Consider the following 18,307-nt stretch of genomic DNA (forward strand, 5'->3'; position numbering starts at 1 on the left):
AAACAGGCAACTCTTCTAGAAAAAAAATAAACTCACGTGAGATTACAATAGAAAAGCACTACACTTATCTAGGAAAACGGAAAACTAGGTGGCCAATTTCATACAATGGCTACAACAGCAACCTGTTTTTTGGGTTGCACACATTAAAGCCTTTTTACTTTCCCCTTGCTCTTGTCTCCACTTACATCACCCTGATGTTCTCGTCTGTCATGCCTCTGATGGTAGGTATATCGCATCCTGCCATTGCTGTATACGTGAACATTACCTGTGGGCAACAGAAATCCATTAAAAAGAATCCAGAACACGGGACTTTCTGACAGCTAGCCTGGCAGATGATGAGATCAGAAGAATTGTGCACATGCCACATCATCCTACCCGATTAAGAATGCAACACATGAGCAGATTAGACATAGACATATCACAATTAAATTCAGAAATTTTCACCTAAGCCACCCTGTGATGTTGGTTGGAGTTTTAGCCAGGTGTCACCAAGTAATGACATTGCAGCATCACTCTAGAAAATAATAATGGAGGCATCTTTAAAAAGTGTACCTGACCAGGTGGGCTGTGAGGGTGAACGCCAACTCAGCAGGGATGATAAAAAGATTTTTTTAAAGGAAGAATTTGGATTCACTGTCTGGTAAGCATTTAAGAAATGAGTGGTGAGCCCTAAAATGAACAATGTTACTGCCAGAAAAGACTTAGTCCCAAGGTGGAAGAGTGCCAAGCAGACCTGCCTGAAGGGTAATTGGTGGATGGTCCATACTATTTGTGTAGCCAAACTGGAGGACTTCAGGGCGGGTGGAGACATTGTGCAAGTCTCTTCAATACTGTGTAGTGTTGAATTTTAGATTATAAAACTAAGAAGTTTTTAATAAAATAATATTTTTTCCTAGTTTCCTGATCAGAAAAAAACCTGCTCTCTTTTATAATTAAGTGTAGAGTTCCTACAGCTGTCATCTTTACTTAGCTGTAGTTTTGAATAATAGAAATAGCCTTACTATTAACCTGTTTATGAATTCACATGGTAATGGGGAAGAATAAATTATAACCAACCCCAATAGTCATCTTTCTCAGTTGTCTCAGTGGTTTCTTCACTCAAACACCTAGTCCATTACAGCTAGCACAATGAATACTAGTAAAAGCTTTACCAATGCTTCTGCAAGTACTTACTGTTATTGTGCTATTCCTAGGTAATTCCTCTACTTAGGAGAGGGAATAACACAGTAACTTTACGTGCTTGTAAAAGGAAAACAGTAAATATTTTAATGGTGACCACTAAAATATGTACAAAGGAAATTAGGGAGACAGCTTCTTGCCCTGATCAATTTATATAGACAAGATACAGATTTACTTTCAATCTAAACAAATTTAAATCATGTACTACAGAAGTCCCTAAAAGTTCACTACGGTCAGATTTGGCTAGCGGGGGAGGCCATGACTACTCAACACCTCCTTGACACACATATAGAAATAAATATTTTTGATTGATTTTTCTGAGGGGAGAGATAGGAAAGTAGGGTGAAAGAAGTGGAGACTGATACCTGCTACTTTTAGTGTCTTAGTTGTGCAGCACAGCAGATGTTGAAGACGCAATGTGGGTAAGAGATCTCTTCTTGGTGTTTAGTGGCCTAGAAGTTAGTATATTTATTCTGATGAAGAGGGTTTTAATACTTCCTCAAAACAGGCTTGTAAAGCTAACGTAAAAAAGTGACTTAAAAATGTTCAAGACAAATTAAAAACGGTGAATATGACCAGTATGCAAACATCCATTTGAGGGTCCTAAGAATTCCAGCTCTGATGACACTACCTACTGGTTCAGTAAGCTATTTGTCCTGTGGGCTGAGTTCTCAGAACTCTAATTTTAACCATTTTGGAAACTGAGATGTTTACATCAGTAACGGACAGTCACTTGTGAAGGAGAACTCTCATGTACTTCAGCTGTTGAGAGGAACACAGCTTTCAGTATCACCACAGACTGCCAAATAAACCATTACTGCATTATTGTTCTGTCACAAGAGTGGCAGCAAAGATAGCTGAATGGAATCACCCTTGCCCACAGAGAAGATTAAAACTTGACAGGCTTACTAGAAGGAAATCCACCACCAAAGAACATGTTGAAGAGATCCTCGGGTGAGATGTCTGCTTCGAATCCACGGTGGAAGTCTGTATGACTGTGTCCATGTCTTGAAGGGTTGACTTTCTCATCTCCAAACTGGTCATATTGCTTCCGCTTCTCTGGGTTGCTCAATACTGCATATGCATTACCAATGGCTGAAATATTGGCAAAAAGGAAGCACAGTTAGCCTATTTCTCCTGGTAATACATTCCCCTCTTCTGAACAAGTTTTGAACCTGCAAACTGACAGGTCCCATTACATAGATTCAATTGTCAATTACCCACCCTCTTTAAAAGGTTATTTAACATCCCTGATCATTAGAGGAATGCATCTCTTGGCTGGATGCAAATAGAAGAAGAGAACAAGGTCATTTGATGAAATGATTGAGACCTTGATTAACTCCAACCAGGATCAATACACACAGTGCTCCTTCGCTCAAATCCTGGGGTGACAGAGATATCCTTCCAGATGAATCAGAAACTTGAAATTCCTGGAAGGATACTGTCAAGGATACTGGCTCTACATTTTGCTGAGTTTAAAAGTTGTTTTTTTTACTTGAGACACAAGGTGGGTGAGGTAGTAATTTTTACTGGACCAACTACTGCTGGTGAAAGAGACAAGCTTTTGAGCGACACAGAGCTCCTCTTCAGGTCTCCCCTATCTACCTAGAAGTTTCTGTTCCTGACTCTGCTGAATACATTTTTTTTTTTTAATGTGTAAGGATTAATTTTCAAATTAACTTCTTGAGCCATGCGAAAATATATACTGAAGCATGGCTTTACTTGGAAAATGTACTCTAAAAATGACATTATGCGATTCCAAGTTTATTGTCCAAAAACATAACTTCACAAAAGTTACAACATGGCTCAAATCACTGAAAGGCCCAAAGCACATAAATAAAACATCTTAAAGAAATCCTGGGTAAAGGTTTTGTCCATGCAGGTTACAGGTCTCAGAAATTTCCACATGCCAGAGGGAAGGGGGACAATTAAGAGGAACAGCTTACATAGCATTGTGACAATGGAAAAGTACTGAAACTAAACCCTAGTCTCCTTTCTTCATGACTCCCTTCTTCCACTCTTGCCTCACTGTAACCAACCTGCAAGAATGCTTACTTGCAGCTTTACTGCTGCTAAATTTGCATTTGCTTCTACATTTGCATTTTCTTTTCTTTACACACCTCCATTTGTCAACTCCCTTATCTACCTACCCATCTACCTGAGAGTTTCTGTCCCTGACTCTGCAAGAGTCCATTTTCTCTCATAATCCTCAACTACATAGTGTGATATGATAACTTATGAGTGAGGATATATACAAGTTAATTGTACTGGAGTTGATGCAAGGCTTTCTCCTTCAGACAGATTCATCTAACTCCTCCTTTCCTGTTGATGCACATGTAGCCAGAGCAGCAAGAGGGCTTATCTATATGGGAAAGTTATGCCAGTATAAGTTAAGGTGCAAGGAACATTGGCAGGAAATTCAAATGGAAGAATCTGAGGTCTAGGTTTTCTGTATGCACTTTTATTGACATTAAAACTCAAGAGATATTAGCAGTCGCGTTCCCAATAAGTATTTGGCACTGTATTGCTGCTAGCTTACTCCAAACCGGAAGTTTAGCTAAAGTGGTCAGGTTTAAATTTTTTTCCCCAAAGTCTGCCAGATCTAGTGATAGGAACTCCAAGGGACAGTGTGGGCTGTTGCAACACTGATTAAGACAAGGTCTCAAGGCAAAACATAGCACTTTATCAGATGTCACTGGGAAGATGAATGTTAAGGCATCAGCTAATACATCAATGTAAGAAAAAAAAACTAAAATTTGCACTACATATTTTCCCTTCATCCTCTGGAACCAAACAGCTGGGCTTTAATGGGCATTATGAGAAAAGTGTTAACATCAGAGGCATAATGGAATGGAGAATCAATGAGACATGGCTTTGAGGAGAGATAACCTGACAGTTGATAGCCCAGTAATGGAGGATAAAGTGCACCTTGCTTAATGCAGTTTTGACATGTAACTTGCGTCTAAGCCTTCAGTAAATATGATTATTTAAGATTACTGGTGAAGAAACCTGCCTTTTGCCACTGTTCAAGGATTGAAGAGTAAACTGTTGAAGAAAGGTTTATGATAGCCACTATGTGGATGTCTGCACACATATGCAGATTTGACCTGAACCCAATGCATAAAAGGTCTCTCCCAGGTGGCTAGAGGCTCAGCCCACTATTTGCTAATGGCAATACACTTATCAGTCATAGACTTAAGAATTAATAGGCCTGAACAACCCCTGCCTCTGACTTTTGCTCCTCAATTTATGCCTATCTATATTTTTAAAAAAACATACCCTAATATCAAATAACATAGCAGTATACACTTGAAAATAGACTTTCCAACTCCCACCGGAACCTCATGTATTTCACTCACAAGCTAGCTAGTTGAAACTGGACATGATACTTTTTTCTCACCATCGCCCCTAGAAACTCATCCGAAACTCAGAATCAAGCTTGATGGCTTTCTTCTTAGCCAACACCACCAGTATTAAACACTCTGCAGGTCAAATTATGCCTTCAGTGACATCTATACAATCCCACTGGCTTCACTCTGATTTGAACAGGTGCCACCAAGAACATAATTTGGCTTGCACAGTCTTTATTATTGGTGGTCATGAGTGAGAAGGACACCGAGGATGGAACTGGACTCTCAGGTCCCAATTCAAGGCAATGTTCTAGCACCTCTATGCAATTTTTGTGCTGTTAAAAGGACAGGAAAACAGCTGGAGGCCAACTCCAACCTCCCTGAAAATATTACCCTGGCAGGTGCAAGTTCCCTGGGTGGTACAGGGGAAGAAAGGAGGGTCAGAGTGCAGATGGCAATTCTGGGCTGCTGGACAGTCCTTTAGCAACTGCTGCAGCCCAGGCACGAATTAGTAGCCTTTGGGGTTACTCTAGTTTACACTAGAGGCCAAAATGGCCCCCAGCAGCCTCAGAATCCTAAACGACCTTGGCCACACCCAGCTGTGCCTCTGGAATAGGAAAACTCAGGCCCTAAAAGACTGAGGGCTAGTCTACACTATAAGCGCTACATCAGTGCAGCTGTGCCACTGTAGCGTGTCTGGTGAAGACGCTTGATGCAGACAGGACAGAGCTCTCCCATTGGCATAACAAAACCACATCCAGAACCAGCAGTAACTATGTTGGTAGGAGAAGCTCTCCTGCTGACATAGCACCGTCCACACTAGCCCTTAGGTCGGTGTAACGTACACTACTCGGGGGGTAGCTTATTCACATCCCTGAGCAACGTAAGTTAGGCTGACATAAAAGTGTTAGTGTGTACAAGCCCCAAGATAAGTTAGGAAGGTTGTCAGTTGGAAAAATCTTATTTTATTGGTAAACTATGTCATTTTGACATGGCATCAGTGAAACACCATGAACACAGAACCCCAGGAAACTTTCACTAGAGATGTTTTTCAGAGTAGACCTACACTTAAATTTAAGGCTTAATATTAGAGGGAATATTTTCTAGTAAATAAACTTTTAAGCCAGTGAGCCCACCTTTTCAAGCGTTTGTTTTATCAGGCTTGTCTAATTTGATATTATCAAGTACTTAATGTATACAAAAATATTTTTCTTAGCACACTGCTTTTTTCTACAGACCTTAACATAATGAGCTAAACTCATTCCTCATGTAACGCTACTGATTTTCCCAAAGTGACACCAAGTATTTACCTGGGCCACAATCAATTGTTGAGTATTGATGCTCACTTTGCAAAGTCCCCTGAAACAAAATTGACAACGCAAGCTTTCTAGTTCTTTCTGCTCAGATAAAATTAAGATGCAACATTAACACAAAAGAAAATGTTAAGAATCATGGAAATTAGAGGTGAAAGTTCAGTAATTTAGCCCTTATCCCTAAAAATCAGGACTACACCCTATGTTCTCTAGCGCTACATTTAAGTCTAGTTTTAAATATTCCAAGTGACAGGGCTTCTCTTGGTAAACTATTCCACAACCTAATAGATCTCATTACCAAGAAAATTTCCCTTTTCAGTGCCTACAATAGTTGACATAGGGTCTGAGAATCAGGATCTTTACATTTAGTTATGTTTTGTTTTAAGTTATTGGGGATTAAAAAAAAAAATCTTGGCTGGCATTAGTTACATAATTGGTTCAGGTGCACAACTGAGTTTGTTATTTGGGGTTTATATATAGTAATTCCATTTATGATATTTTTGTTTAACTGCAATATTGATGTGTCTGCTGAGAAATCTGAAGTCTTATTAAAGGACTGCTTGGAAAGCTCATTGGGTGGGAGAATTTAAACTGGTTTCTCTGATGCCAGCTCAGAAGAGGGTAGTTTTCCGCCAGACACTTTTTCCAACCCCCGCCCCCACCCACTTGTGATAAATTCAGTTAAACGGTGTGCCTTTTAGAGTTATACTAAGGCACTTTCTGATACCTGCAGTTATAAGAGACAAGGGTTACTGTCCCAACTGCTGACTCCTATGCTACACACCCTAATGAGTCTGTAACAGGTTGCTGGTCCTTAGGTACAAGTGCACATCCCTGCCCTCCGTTCCAAGCCCTGTCCCTTTAAGACCGGGAACGTTGAGGGGAGTTATTGTCTCCAGGAAGAATTCATGATGGAGAAGGGTCAGCTGACTAAGCATCATGTAACTGCTTGCTGAAAACTGTATAGGATTTCTTCTAGCTCAGTCTGCTGAACATGAGGATTGAGGGAAGTTCCTTCCAGGAGGCCTAAGAGATAGCCAGGAAGGGCTACTTAGGGGGAAAGATGTGTCCTCTTGCTTTGCAGTTAGTTGGTGGAAAGTGGATCAGGCCTTTTCTCCCCAGTGTTTGTATTATTTTGAGCCTTGTTAATAAAATGAGCCCAGAGGAAAAGGACATGAACTCAGTTGTTTTGGGAGTTTTATTCTACTTCCCTGGCTGGCGAATTTGTTCACTGGCTTACAGGGTCCCCTCTTTATTTTTGTTTAATACACACACAGAAATTAACAACCCATCAGCCTTCATTTATCATTTTAGTATCTTTTAGATGAGGTTGTACTTAGACTGTCACCCCAATACACGACCGTCAGCTTGTGAGGGAGTTGAGTTCAAGAAACAGGAAACACGTTTTTACCTTTGAATGCTTCTGTAGCACCTGGCGCCTGGTTCTTATCTGGGTGAAATTTCAGTGCTAGTTTCCGGTAAGCCTTTTTCAGGTCCTCGTCAGAGGCCTCTCTGTTCACTCCTAGAATTTCATAGTAATCTTTACATTGCTTTACCCTAGAAGTTAAGAGAAATTAGGTGACGGGGCAGTTAGTTTGAGGTAAGGAGGCTTCTTACCTTTGTATGCATCAACTTTTCAGCATCCCTACATCCCAGTTCTGGTTAATATTGTCCTCTGAACTTTGGTTTACTCAATTTTGATTCCTCGGTATGAACCAGTTTATGTCACATATCTGTTTGCCCTGTGCTTTTATTACCAGGTATCTACAGTCCTTAAAGAACAAATGACTCAACCCAGTAAAATGACTGTGCCCTCAAGTGGCCCAGTGTCACCTTGCATTGGTGTGGAGGCAATTTAAGAAAAGGTTTGACAGAATTAATAAGCATCACACCATGCTTTGAAACTCAATAAATTCAGGTTCTAAGGGCTGGTTAAGGGAAGCTGAGTCCATGGTTTGAGAGCTCCCCCCAACAACAGGGACAGATAGCAAGAGTGATCCCTCAAACGCTGGGACAGGATCTGGGGAAAACAGTTCTCTCGGATTCAATTAATTCACAGACCAAACTGACTTTTGAAATAGTCTGATGAAGATTTCCACAGGAAGGAAAAAAGCCTGTTCAGGGCATGGAGCCCTGTGTTACAGTGGTCTGGTTCATACTACTGTTGTTCAAGGTACATTAGCAGTTCCACAAGAACTCTCTTTCCCCCCAACCTATACAGCAAAAATTCAGAGCTAAAATATGATATAGGTCACAGAATGGACTCTTCTTAAAAAATGGATTAAGTAGTAAAAATATCCAGAAGCTAATCAGCTCAAGATGATGAGTGTTCTTGTGCAATTCAAACATACCATAGCTTTAAAAAGAGTTTAGCAACTGATTATGCCTAGTTAGGTCTATCTGCTCTTAGTATTTACAGGGTGCGGGATAAATGCCAGCTGAAAACCTGTTTTCAAACAGTATACTGCACATACCAGGTAAACTTGTTCCAGGCAATTTTAGCAGGAGTTTTACTAAGCATATCACAACATGAAAGTGTGATAGAATGGGAAACCACCACACAATACCACTACCAGGCTCTCATCAAGAGAGACTCAGGACTGGAATATCAGCAGGCACTACAAGTCAGGCCTGATGTGCACTGGCAGAATTTACTTAATATTAATTATCTGTATTAAGGTGCCTAGAAATTTGAGCCTCCCTGTACTAGGCATACATATTGGCGGGGGGGGGGTGGTGGTGGAGGGGGGAACCTTATGCACAGGACATCCAATTCCAGCCAGGGCTATTAAATCCCTCTAACACTTTTATATTATAATCCCATTAACAACTCTCCAATTACCCAAAATTCTCAGATAATTCAAAGTCAATCATTACAGCAGCACACATCACACACAGTTTCTCCAGGTATTCAAAAATCTGTGTTTCTGCATGTTTTAAATGTCTTTGAAACACTCTGGAGAACAGACTGATACCATGCAATAAAACCAAACACCATTGGGGTAGATCATTAATGTCACTGGACAACAAACTATTCTGTCCTATGAAAAATGAAGCAGTGACTGCCTACCTCTTAACTGCATCCACCTGATCTTGGGTGTAACCTTTGTTAGTTTCCCCACCAGCCTCCCCATTGGCTGATGGGAAGTCTCCACTCATTTTCCTAAAGTGGGCATTTGTGGACTCTCTGGATTTGGACTGGCCATTGGCTGATTGTTCATTCTTGGTGAGGGATTCGATCAGCACTAAAATTAAAAACAATTGAAAAAGAGAAAAGTTTAGAGATCATCCAAATCACAGAAGCTGCATTGCCCCTTTACCCACTGAGAAAGAGGGAGCCCACTTCATCTCTGTCACAACCATAAGGATCCTCCATTTGTTCTTCCCCCTTCATCAGAGACGCCATCTTTTCAGCCCAGGAATGCCAGTGTTCCCACTGCTTCTCAACCAAAAATAGGGGGGCACTGCTTACTGATTCCAGATACTACTACTTCAGCAGGGGCAAAGCACACATCCTCCACAGCAATCCCAGGCCCTACCAGCCTGGGAGACAAGAGTCTGGAAGTCAAACCAGGGTCCCCAAATTACTAGACATTTGTTTTCTCATTTTCACTTTTTCCTGCCTTTCCTTTAGGAACAATTATTTCCCAGTTTGTATTCCATCTTCAGGGAATTAGAGAATGGTACCCTTGGAACAAGTTCACCTCCATCCATTTAATTCAACTAACCTCCTGACTTTCAGTCCCACAATGCTCGATAAGTTACAATACAACATTGCTACCTACGAGGTTTAGAAAACAATCCCATGGGATAGTCACAAATTTGGTAAAAGGGGGAAACAAATAAAGCTTCCTTCTAATTTTCCTCTGTTCTAGAGACACTGTAATGATTCAAATACAGTATGTGCTGAATAACTTCCTTTAAGCATGGACAGCCACAGTACACAGCAACAGTGGTGGGGTTGTGACTATAAAGTCTAACAACATCAGATCCAGAGCACTTTGGTTTAGGGAACTGTGTCTCATTTATTTGCAGGAAAGCTATGAGATATAGAGAGGTTTTTCAAATTCACATTTTAAGTGGGATGTGCAAGTATTTTCTGTATATTGCTCTAAGGCTCTTCTGTTTTAAAACCTCTCCTTCCATCCTCAGGACTCCATGCTATGCCTACCACCTTTCAGACTGGGGCATGGCAGACATAATAATTTAGACCACAGCCCAACAATGCAGCTCCGTAATTGGCCAGAGCAGGAAGCTGAAGATCATTGTGCTCTGCAGACATAAAACCACCACCCAATTCACTTTTTCATCTAATTTTGCAACGTTTTGCAAAGTATCTTTTTACTAAATTTCAGACAACTCTTCAAATCTGTAGTTTCCGTATTTCATAAGGTTTGTCCCTACTGTATAAAAAGTATACACACTTAATAAAACTAGAAATGGAAAATAGTATTTACAGGCATATCAGTAACTTGAAGAGGTTGCAATCCTTTATCCAGAATCTATACCAGAGAAGGACATTCCATCTATTGCAGTGCCCAAGAGTCTACTTGAATGCACATTTAAGACCTTCTACCACAGGGATATTGCTTTCTTTATGTAACAGCAAACAACATATGCAAGCCAGCAGCTGAACCAAGATATCATATCTGCTACACAGAGTTTATGTTTGGGCAAGAAGAAACAGATCAATAATCCTACAACCAATAAAGAGAATCATTACAGAATGAAGGATAAAAAAGCAAAGAACACTGAAGGCTAAGTACCTTGCTGAATTGCCTGTTGAGATTCTGAACCTTAAAATATTTCTTCTTTCAGAAAACGTTGTTAAATAGATCTGGCTGTTACAAAACTCCCCATAGATTGTAGTTTACAGGCTGCCTCTCTTGACCTTATAGGTGACACCAGATAGGCTGCCTCATTCTTTTTCACATTTCCCACACCAGTTAAATGCAGAAAATCTCAATTAGATTAGACAGTCCCCCTCTCTACAAAAGCAGGAGTGTTTCTTATATTACATTTTCAGATATGTTGTTCAGTTTAGTTTTTAAAGTCCCAAGCAAGAGGGCTACCACAATTTATTTTGTGAAAACTATTCCAGTCTAATACACCTCATTGAATATCTGGAGAAATTTCTTCACAGTCTAAATTCTCTCTCAACTTCATCTCACTACTCTTATACCTAGAATTCTACTTGATATTAAATTTATCTTCCTCCTTAATATTTACACTACTCAAATATTTGTAGATCTATGGTCCTCTGCTACTCCTTAGCTAAACTATACCTATTTAGCTCTTCAAATATTGTCTCAAAAGGCAATCCCTCCATCCCCCTTATTTTTTGTTGTTGTTCTCTGAATTCCCTTTAATTTGTCAATATATTTCCAGTAATGTGGTTCCAAAGCTGAATGTTAAATTCCAGGCTCAGCTGCAGCAGAGTCACATGCTGGGACTACTACTTCTCTGCTTCATAACATGGCTCCTTTCCATATGCATCCCAAAAATCACAATGGCCTTTTATGCAGCCATAGCACATCGCAAACTCGTGTCAAACTTGCTGTCCATTATTACCCCTGTAGTTCGGTCAGCATTACTTCCCAGCTTTCTCCCTCCCCATTAGCATGTGTGTTTAGATTACTTTTCCTCAGACGTATTAGCTTGCATTTTTTCAAATTAAGTTGTTTTAGCAAAGGCAACTAACAGTTGTAAAACTACCATAAGCCACTGACACTTTGTCTATGCCAGGGCTTCCATCATGGGTGGTGTTTTTTTGTAAAATTCCCTATTGTAGATATTAATTTATATAGTGATAGCACATAGAGAACCAAGTCAGAATCTGAGCTATATAAGAGCCAGGGACTGTTATTATTGTGCTAGGCAGTGTACACACATGGTCTACACAAATGACTTTTTGATCTTTGCTAGCACTGATTTCACTAACAGAGTTGTAAGTGAGATTTTTAGGAATCAGATTAACCATACAAAGTCTAAATTAACATCATGTAATTACAGAGACTTCAAGATTTCTCCCCAACAGCATATTACTAGGCATGTCACAGAATGTAAAGAAATAGAGCTTACACTCAGATATGGGCTGTAGGAAGGTGAGAGACATAATAATAGAATGGTTGGGGTTATGGTAGGAACTTTTAAGCGGCACATTAAAAAAAAAAAATAATGGACCCCTCTTTCCTCGCATCCTAGGATTCTAATCTGCCCATTTCCACTGACCCATCCATTATTCCACATTAAATAAGTCTTCTGTCTATTCTGCCCTACCCAAGCCAGATATTTAGGCCTGAGTATAACTGCTCCAGGTGCAGGTAAGGATGCCCACACATGATGAGCAAACTGGTATTTATTCACCCTTCAGCATCTGTTTTCCTGATCAGCACCATAGCAAAACTCTTCAAGAAAGCCACGGCATCTCTGAGGGTGATCCATTCGTGCTGGAACAGAGCTTCTCAGTTTCTAGGATGAGTTTTTCCACAAAAAGATTACACTTTTTCCTGGGTAATTAGATAAGAAAGGTTAAACACCAACCTTAAGGCAAAAATCACATCTGAAACAGAACAAGCCTATTCATCATGTCTGCAGTTGTGGGAGGAAGCCAGACAGGACCAGAGAGAGGCATACAAACAGCCTAGAGCTCCACACTGGGAAAGAGTTCGCAAAACAAATGATCCCCCCAAGATTTTCCCCTCCCCCCCCCCAAAAAAGTTGAGAAATCAAAGCCAATTTTGGTTCTGTCTAAAAAATTTAGAGCAGGAATTCACACAAGTGACAATAAATATATACCAATAAAATAATTTCTTTCCTCTTTTCTTTTCCTTTTTTATTTTTTAACTATTCACTTCCTGGTCACTTTTGATAAATGTCAAAGGCATGTGTTTACTCTTTATTTCTAAAGCTTACACAGACACACATCTGGGATGCTGCATAGTTCAAAATAGTTAAACAAACCCAGTTCATAGAATCATAGAATATCAGGATTGAAAGGGACCTCAGGCGGTCATCTAGTCCAACCCCCTGCTCAGAAAAAAAAACACAAAAAAGCAGGACCAATCCCCAAATAAATCAGTTCAATGGGCCAGATAGTCACTTGCAAAATAAAGCAGGTGAGAAGGAAGAGCTGTTTAAAAACAAAACAAATTAAACCCAACAATGTAGAAATGAGATGAATAGACTTTGCAGAGAATCCTAAAGATAGCTACAGAGGGATGGACTCTGGTGCATATGCTCAATGAGGGAATTCTGTAGCTTGGGTCTGTAAACCAAGAAAGCTCTACTTGCAACACAGCTAATGGAATCTCAGGATAATAATAAAGGCAATTATGTCTATTGCAACTTCCCCAGAGAGACATTAGGGGACAGACCATCACTTGTATATAGCACCCTCAGGCCTAGATCACAGAGGACTTTATGGAATCTCAGCAGTGCAGACTAGGAAGGGCCAGTAGCGTGAGACTGTTTTCTCCCACCTACCCAGGCTTCGTCACCTTATTCCTGTAGTGATATCATAATGCAGAATGCATCATCAGTCATCTCATGACCACAATATCATAAACACAGGGAGATGACCTCACAGCCAAAAGAGATGCCAGGAGAAAGAAAGCAATGGGAGTTTGGAAAGTTAGTTGCAAAATACAGAGCTGAGTAATGTCATTTATCCCACCTTCTCCCTGCATGCAAATCCCTCTCCGTGACTCTCAAAGCCCACCCTGGCCACTGAAATAACAGGCATGTTACTAATAACTTGCTCCCAGAGAATGATAAAGTGCACTTCCATAGCACCTTCCAAGCACTCTATAAACAGTAAGTCCCGTGTAACCTCTGTGAAGTGTATTATCCTGGTTTTACAGATAGGGAAGCTGGAGCAGAGAAAAAAATATCTTGTTCAGTGCCATTCACTGTGAGTCACTGAAAGGGCCAGAAATAGAACCCAGTAATTCTCATTCCTGACTCTAACCATTACATAACACTCTCTCTTAAGTAGTCTATGCCATCTTGCAGGCAGGTCTATACTACAGACATTACAGAGCCATAGTGTAGATGCTTCCTACATCAACAGATAGGATTTTTCCCATTGATGTAGGTAATCTACCTCCCCGAGCAGCGGTAGGTAGGTCAGCTGAAGACATGGTGTAGACATGACTAGACCAGGGATCAGTTTGGTTTAACCACAGCACTCTGGGGTGTGAATTTTTCACACATCTGAGTGACAAGGCTGGTTTGATATACATTTTAAGAGTAGACTATGGTTCAGTCTCCCTCCTCAATTAAAGAGCATCCTCAGCCTTAGGATAGGGTGTAAAGCAGGTGTGAAATGTGGCCACTCTGGGCTGTCAAAGGCACAAGGACTCCTCTCGGGGAAAAATACGTAGGCTCTGTCTGCTGCTGGGTTTCAGTACTTCTAGGTACATGTCTACCCAGCTCAGGTAGACATACACTCACTAGCTCTGCTTGAGCTAGCACACTCCCAAGTGGCTATGGTAGCATGAGCGAGCTGCCCAAGTACAACCCCATCCGAGGTCCTTGACATGTATTCAGGCAGCCGTGGCTGCACTGCTATTTTTAGTGCACTGGCTCAAGAGCATATGTCTACCTGAGCTGTGAATCACACCCCGCAGCGCTGGTGGAAAACAAGTATGGAACCAGAGGGGGCAGGTAGAATTTTTGTTTTAGTATGTGTTAAACCTAAGAATTTATTCCAAGCATCTACCCTTATTGGGTGAAAGGTCTGGTAATGCAGGAATTGGATTCCAGTTTACCCATGTATGCTGATTATGATGGAGGCAGCTGTATTGCAAGTTTTCCTCCTCCACCCTACCAAAGATTTCAACATGACCTTGTTCCGTCATACTCCAGATGTAATCATGCCTCTAATTTGGGTGAGGAGCAGGGGATACTTTATCAAACCTTTCATTTAACACTCTGCTTCTGTCCTAGTCATCTACTTTCGGGGGGGGGGAGAAGGGGGCTGAAAATGAGCTCCCTGAAGACCACAAAACCTCTACATTGTGTGTGTTTGGGGGGGGGGAAGAGGGGGACCGACTAGATATTGCAATGAAACAGTGGCAGGACAGATGGATTTTTAAAAGATTGGGGTATTTTGTTCTGAGTTGCTTAAAAAAAAATAAAATAAAACCAGACAAAACTTACAACCTGGTTACGCTACCCTCCATCAAAAAAAAAAAAAGCACTGTTTACAAGTTTATTATGTTTCATTGGCATGACAAGCTATGCAAGCATTACTTAGGTCTTGTCTACATGGGGAAGTCACAGCAAAGTTCATAAGAAATAGCTAGGGTGTGAATTCAAAGCACAATAGCTGTTCAGTACTAGCTCCCTGTGTGGACACTCTTATTCTGCACTAGGAATGTCTTTTTGTGGATTTGGTTAATCCAATTCCAAAGTATGTACACAAGGAGCTAGTCTGGAATAGCTGTTCAGCAACAGTTTTTCTGCACTAGTTATTCCGGGCTTTTTCCCTATGTAAAAAGCTGTAAAAGTAGAAGGGACAAGATCCCCCGGGTAACTGTCAGTGATAGATAGCATCTACTTGGGACAGAACTTCACAGTGTCTGGTGTTTTTATTTCCAGTAATTATTTAACACTACTGCCTATTCCTGAAACAGTGGAGAACAGTCCATTCCTGAGTGAAGCTTCTATGAAACATGATGCCATTTCTGCTCTCTCTTTCCTTTCTTTCACAGTTTTTCCTCTCAGCACTTTTCAGGAAGAGTTTCATTATTCATTATTTAAATCCTCAAGTGAGAGCTTGATGGGAAGCAATTCTAGGCCCTATATATTGCCAAATAACACGCCACCAGTGCTACACCCTCAAAACCTACAACTCCATGTCCACATATAATCTGCCTAACATCACAATATTTAAGACACAATAATTTTCCAAGCACAATTTCACTCAGAAGCTTATCAAGTGTCTGTCTTCATACTTCACCAAACTGAATTAATTAGACTTTTTCAGCAGAAATACTGCCTTTTCACTGTTAAGAAAGGGACGAAGCTTAAGCACGTAACATTTTTTACAATAAAGGCTATTATATTGAGCAAAGATGCTCATCCTAAAGAAGTCTGAATCATCTCAACAGGAGTTGATCTTTACACATAAGAAGGACTCTTCCCTATTTAGATAGATAGATAGATATTAAGGTCAGAAGGGACCATTATGATCATCTAGTCTGACCTCCTGCACAATGCAGGCCACAGAAACTCACCCACCCACTCCTGCAATAAACCTCTCACCTATGTCTGAGCTATTGAAGTCCTCAAATCATGGTTTAAAGACTTCAACGTGCAGAGAATCCTCCAGCAAGTGACCCGTGCCCCATGCTGCAGAGGAAGGTGAAAAAACCCCCAGGGTCTCTTCCAATCTGCCCTGGAGGAAAATTCCTTCCCAACCCCAAATATGGCGATCAGCTGAACCCTGAGCATGTGGGCAAGATTCACCAGCCAGATACCCAGAAAAGAATTCTCTGTAGTAACTCAGATCCCACCCCATCTAACATCCCATCACAGGCCATTGGGCCTATTTACCATGAATAGTTAAAGATCAATTAATTGCCAAAATCATGTTATCCCATCATATTTCTCTATTATACCTCATTATGTGAAACATCACCTCGTTCTAGACTCAAACTTCTGCACACCCAAATCTGGTGTTATTTCACTGTCCAGCTTTAAAAGCAGTTTACATATTTTGTAGGTCCATAGTAAACCCACATTTTCAGAACACTTTACATAGAGGAAAGGACCCTAATAGAATGCCTTGTTTCCTCCATCACTTCTGATTGAGAAGTTCAGTTTTGGTCTGTCACACCTTTGGCAGTTAGAGGACAACATCACCCCAAAAGTGTGCAGCAAAATAATACGTACAGGATTGGGAAACACGTACTGACATAGGATGAGCTGCCCCATGCCTGGGTGCAAAGGTCTAGGGCAACACAGACAGGACTAGGACAGCAGCTTTCCCCCGACCCCATTAGCCAGGCTGGCCTTTTCCCCTGGCAGGCTGGGGTGGGAGGAGCTGCGAGGGTTTAGGGGCACTCCAGAGGAGAGGCAGGGATGGGGAGCGGTCTGTTGATGGGTGAGATGGGTCTGCAGGATGGTTGGGGGGGAGGGGGAGAGCTAGGGGGATGGAGGAAGTTGAGCAGGTGGGGGCTCCCTAGGGGCAGGGGAGCGACGGGGTCTCTGGGGGCGGTCAGGCAGACGGGGGGGGGGGGTTCTGCCGGGGGACTGTGTTTCGCTGGGAGGGGGGCTATTGCCCCCCCAGCCTGACAACGCGGTGCCCTCTGGGAGCTGTAGTCCCTCAAGCCCCAGTAGTGTGGGGTTCCGCCTCCTGTCCCAACGCAGAGGGGCTCGCTTCCGCCCCAGCTTCCCCATGACTCCCCGCGGTCACAACCTAGCTTTACCCACGGGGGGACTCACACTGCAACCCCCGCCGCCCTTCCTGCCGGGCCAGCGAGGACTCCATGTCCCATGAGTCCCAGCGCGGCGGGGCTCAGAGCGCAGGCGCAGTGCAGGTGAGAGGTCAGTAGCGCCGCCGTTCGCGCCGCAGGCCCCGGCTCCCCCGCGCCCCGGACCCCGCTCACCGCGGACTCGCTGGGAGGGGTAGAGGCGCTGGGCCTTCTCCAGGAAGCGGAGCGCCTTGTCGGGCTGGCTGGCCTTGATGGCGGCCACGGCGATGGCAATACAGCGCTCCGCCTCGTCCCTGTTGGACTCCATGGCGGCGGCAGTGGCCGAGACGGGAGGAGGGGCCGGCGCGCGGCGATGGCGTCACCCACCGAGTGCGTGCAGCAGCCCCCTGCCGGAAGTTCTAAGAGCGACCGGAGAACTACGTCCTCAGAGCTACCGTGTGGGAAGGAGTAGCGGCTGAGTTACCGTATTGGCCAGTATATCAGCGCAGAATCTTAAGCTAGGTGACCCCATAGGCGCTACTGAAGAGACGCGTTGTCTCCAATGACAGGTTTCAGAGTAGCAGCTTTGTTAGTCTGTATTCGCAAAAAGAAAAGGAGTACGAGTGGCACCTTAGAGACTAACCAGTTTATTGAGCTGTAGCTCACGAAAGCTCATGCTCAAATAAATTGGTTAGTCTCTAAGGTGCCACAAGTCCTCCTTTTCTTTTTGTTGTTTCCAATGTCTAGCGAAGGGCTGCGAGTCAGGAGGCTGCAGGGCCTGAGCCGCCCTATGCGTTGCAATGGGACCCTGCCCATATCCTTGCCCTGCCTTATGCCTTGGGTCCTCCTGGCCGCAGAGGAACAGAAAAGTAATGAACATTCTTGGCAAAACTTATTTCTGGTTTTGTCAAAATTTAATTCTCATCACCACACTGGGGCAGCGCTAACCCTGCTGCTGCCCTCACTGTTCAGGGGCCATGTCCTGAGTGCTATTTTGTTATTAATGCTGGGGGCGAGAGACACTCACCCCCCCCCCCCATACATT

At 42.4% G+C, this 18,307-nt stretch overlaps 1 protein-coding gene across 4 annotated transcripts in view; it reads right to left on the reverse strand.

The window, feature by feature from the left end:
* Nucleotides 1–17,657, reverse strand: part of DNAJB12 (DnaJ heat shock protein family (Hsp40) member B12) — a 29,514-nt gene extending 11,857 nt beyond the window's left edge. For 3 of the 4 annotated variants that reach the window (XR_007357632.2, XR_007357633.2, XM_048857801.2), the window contains exons 1-5: nt 17,458–17,657; nt 8,913–9,087; nt 7,254–7,399; nt 2,089–2,274; nt 186–265 (exon numbers count right to left, since the gene is read on the reverse strand). Coding sequence is in view for 2 of the 4 variants with exons in the window: in XM_048857801.2 (XP_048713758.1) it covers nt 186–265; nt 2,089–2,274; nt 7,254–7,399; nt 8,913–9,087; nt 17,458–17,590 (720 nt within the window). In the remaining 2 variants the exon portion in view is untranslated. Of the gene's footprint in view, nt 1–185; nt 266–2,088; nt 2,275–7,253; nt 7,400–8,912; nt 9,088–12,208; nt 12,362–17,457 lie in introns of those variants that run through there. The other variant, XM_048857803.2, reaches the window with a different exon arrangement.
* Between the last annotated feature and the right edge of the window lie 650 nt (nt 17,658–18,307).

This window comes from Caretta caretta, chromosome 7 (genome assembly GCF_965140235.1).
Source record: "Caretta caretta isolate rCarCar2 chromosome 7, rCarCar1.hap1, whole genome shotgun sequence".
NCBI classification, from domain to species: Eukaryota; Metazoa; Chordata; order Testudines; family Cheloniidae; genus Caretta; species Caretta caretta.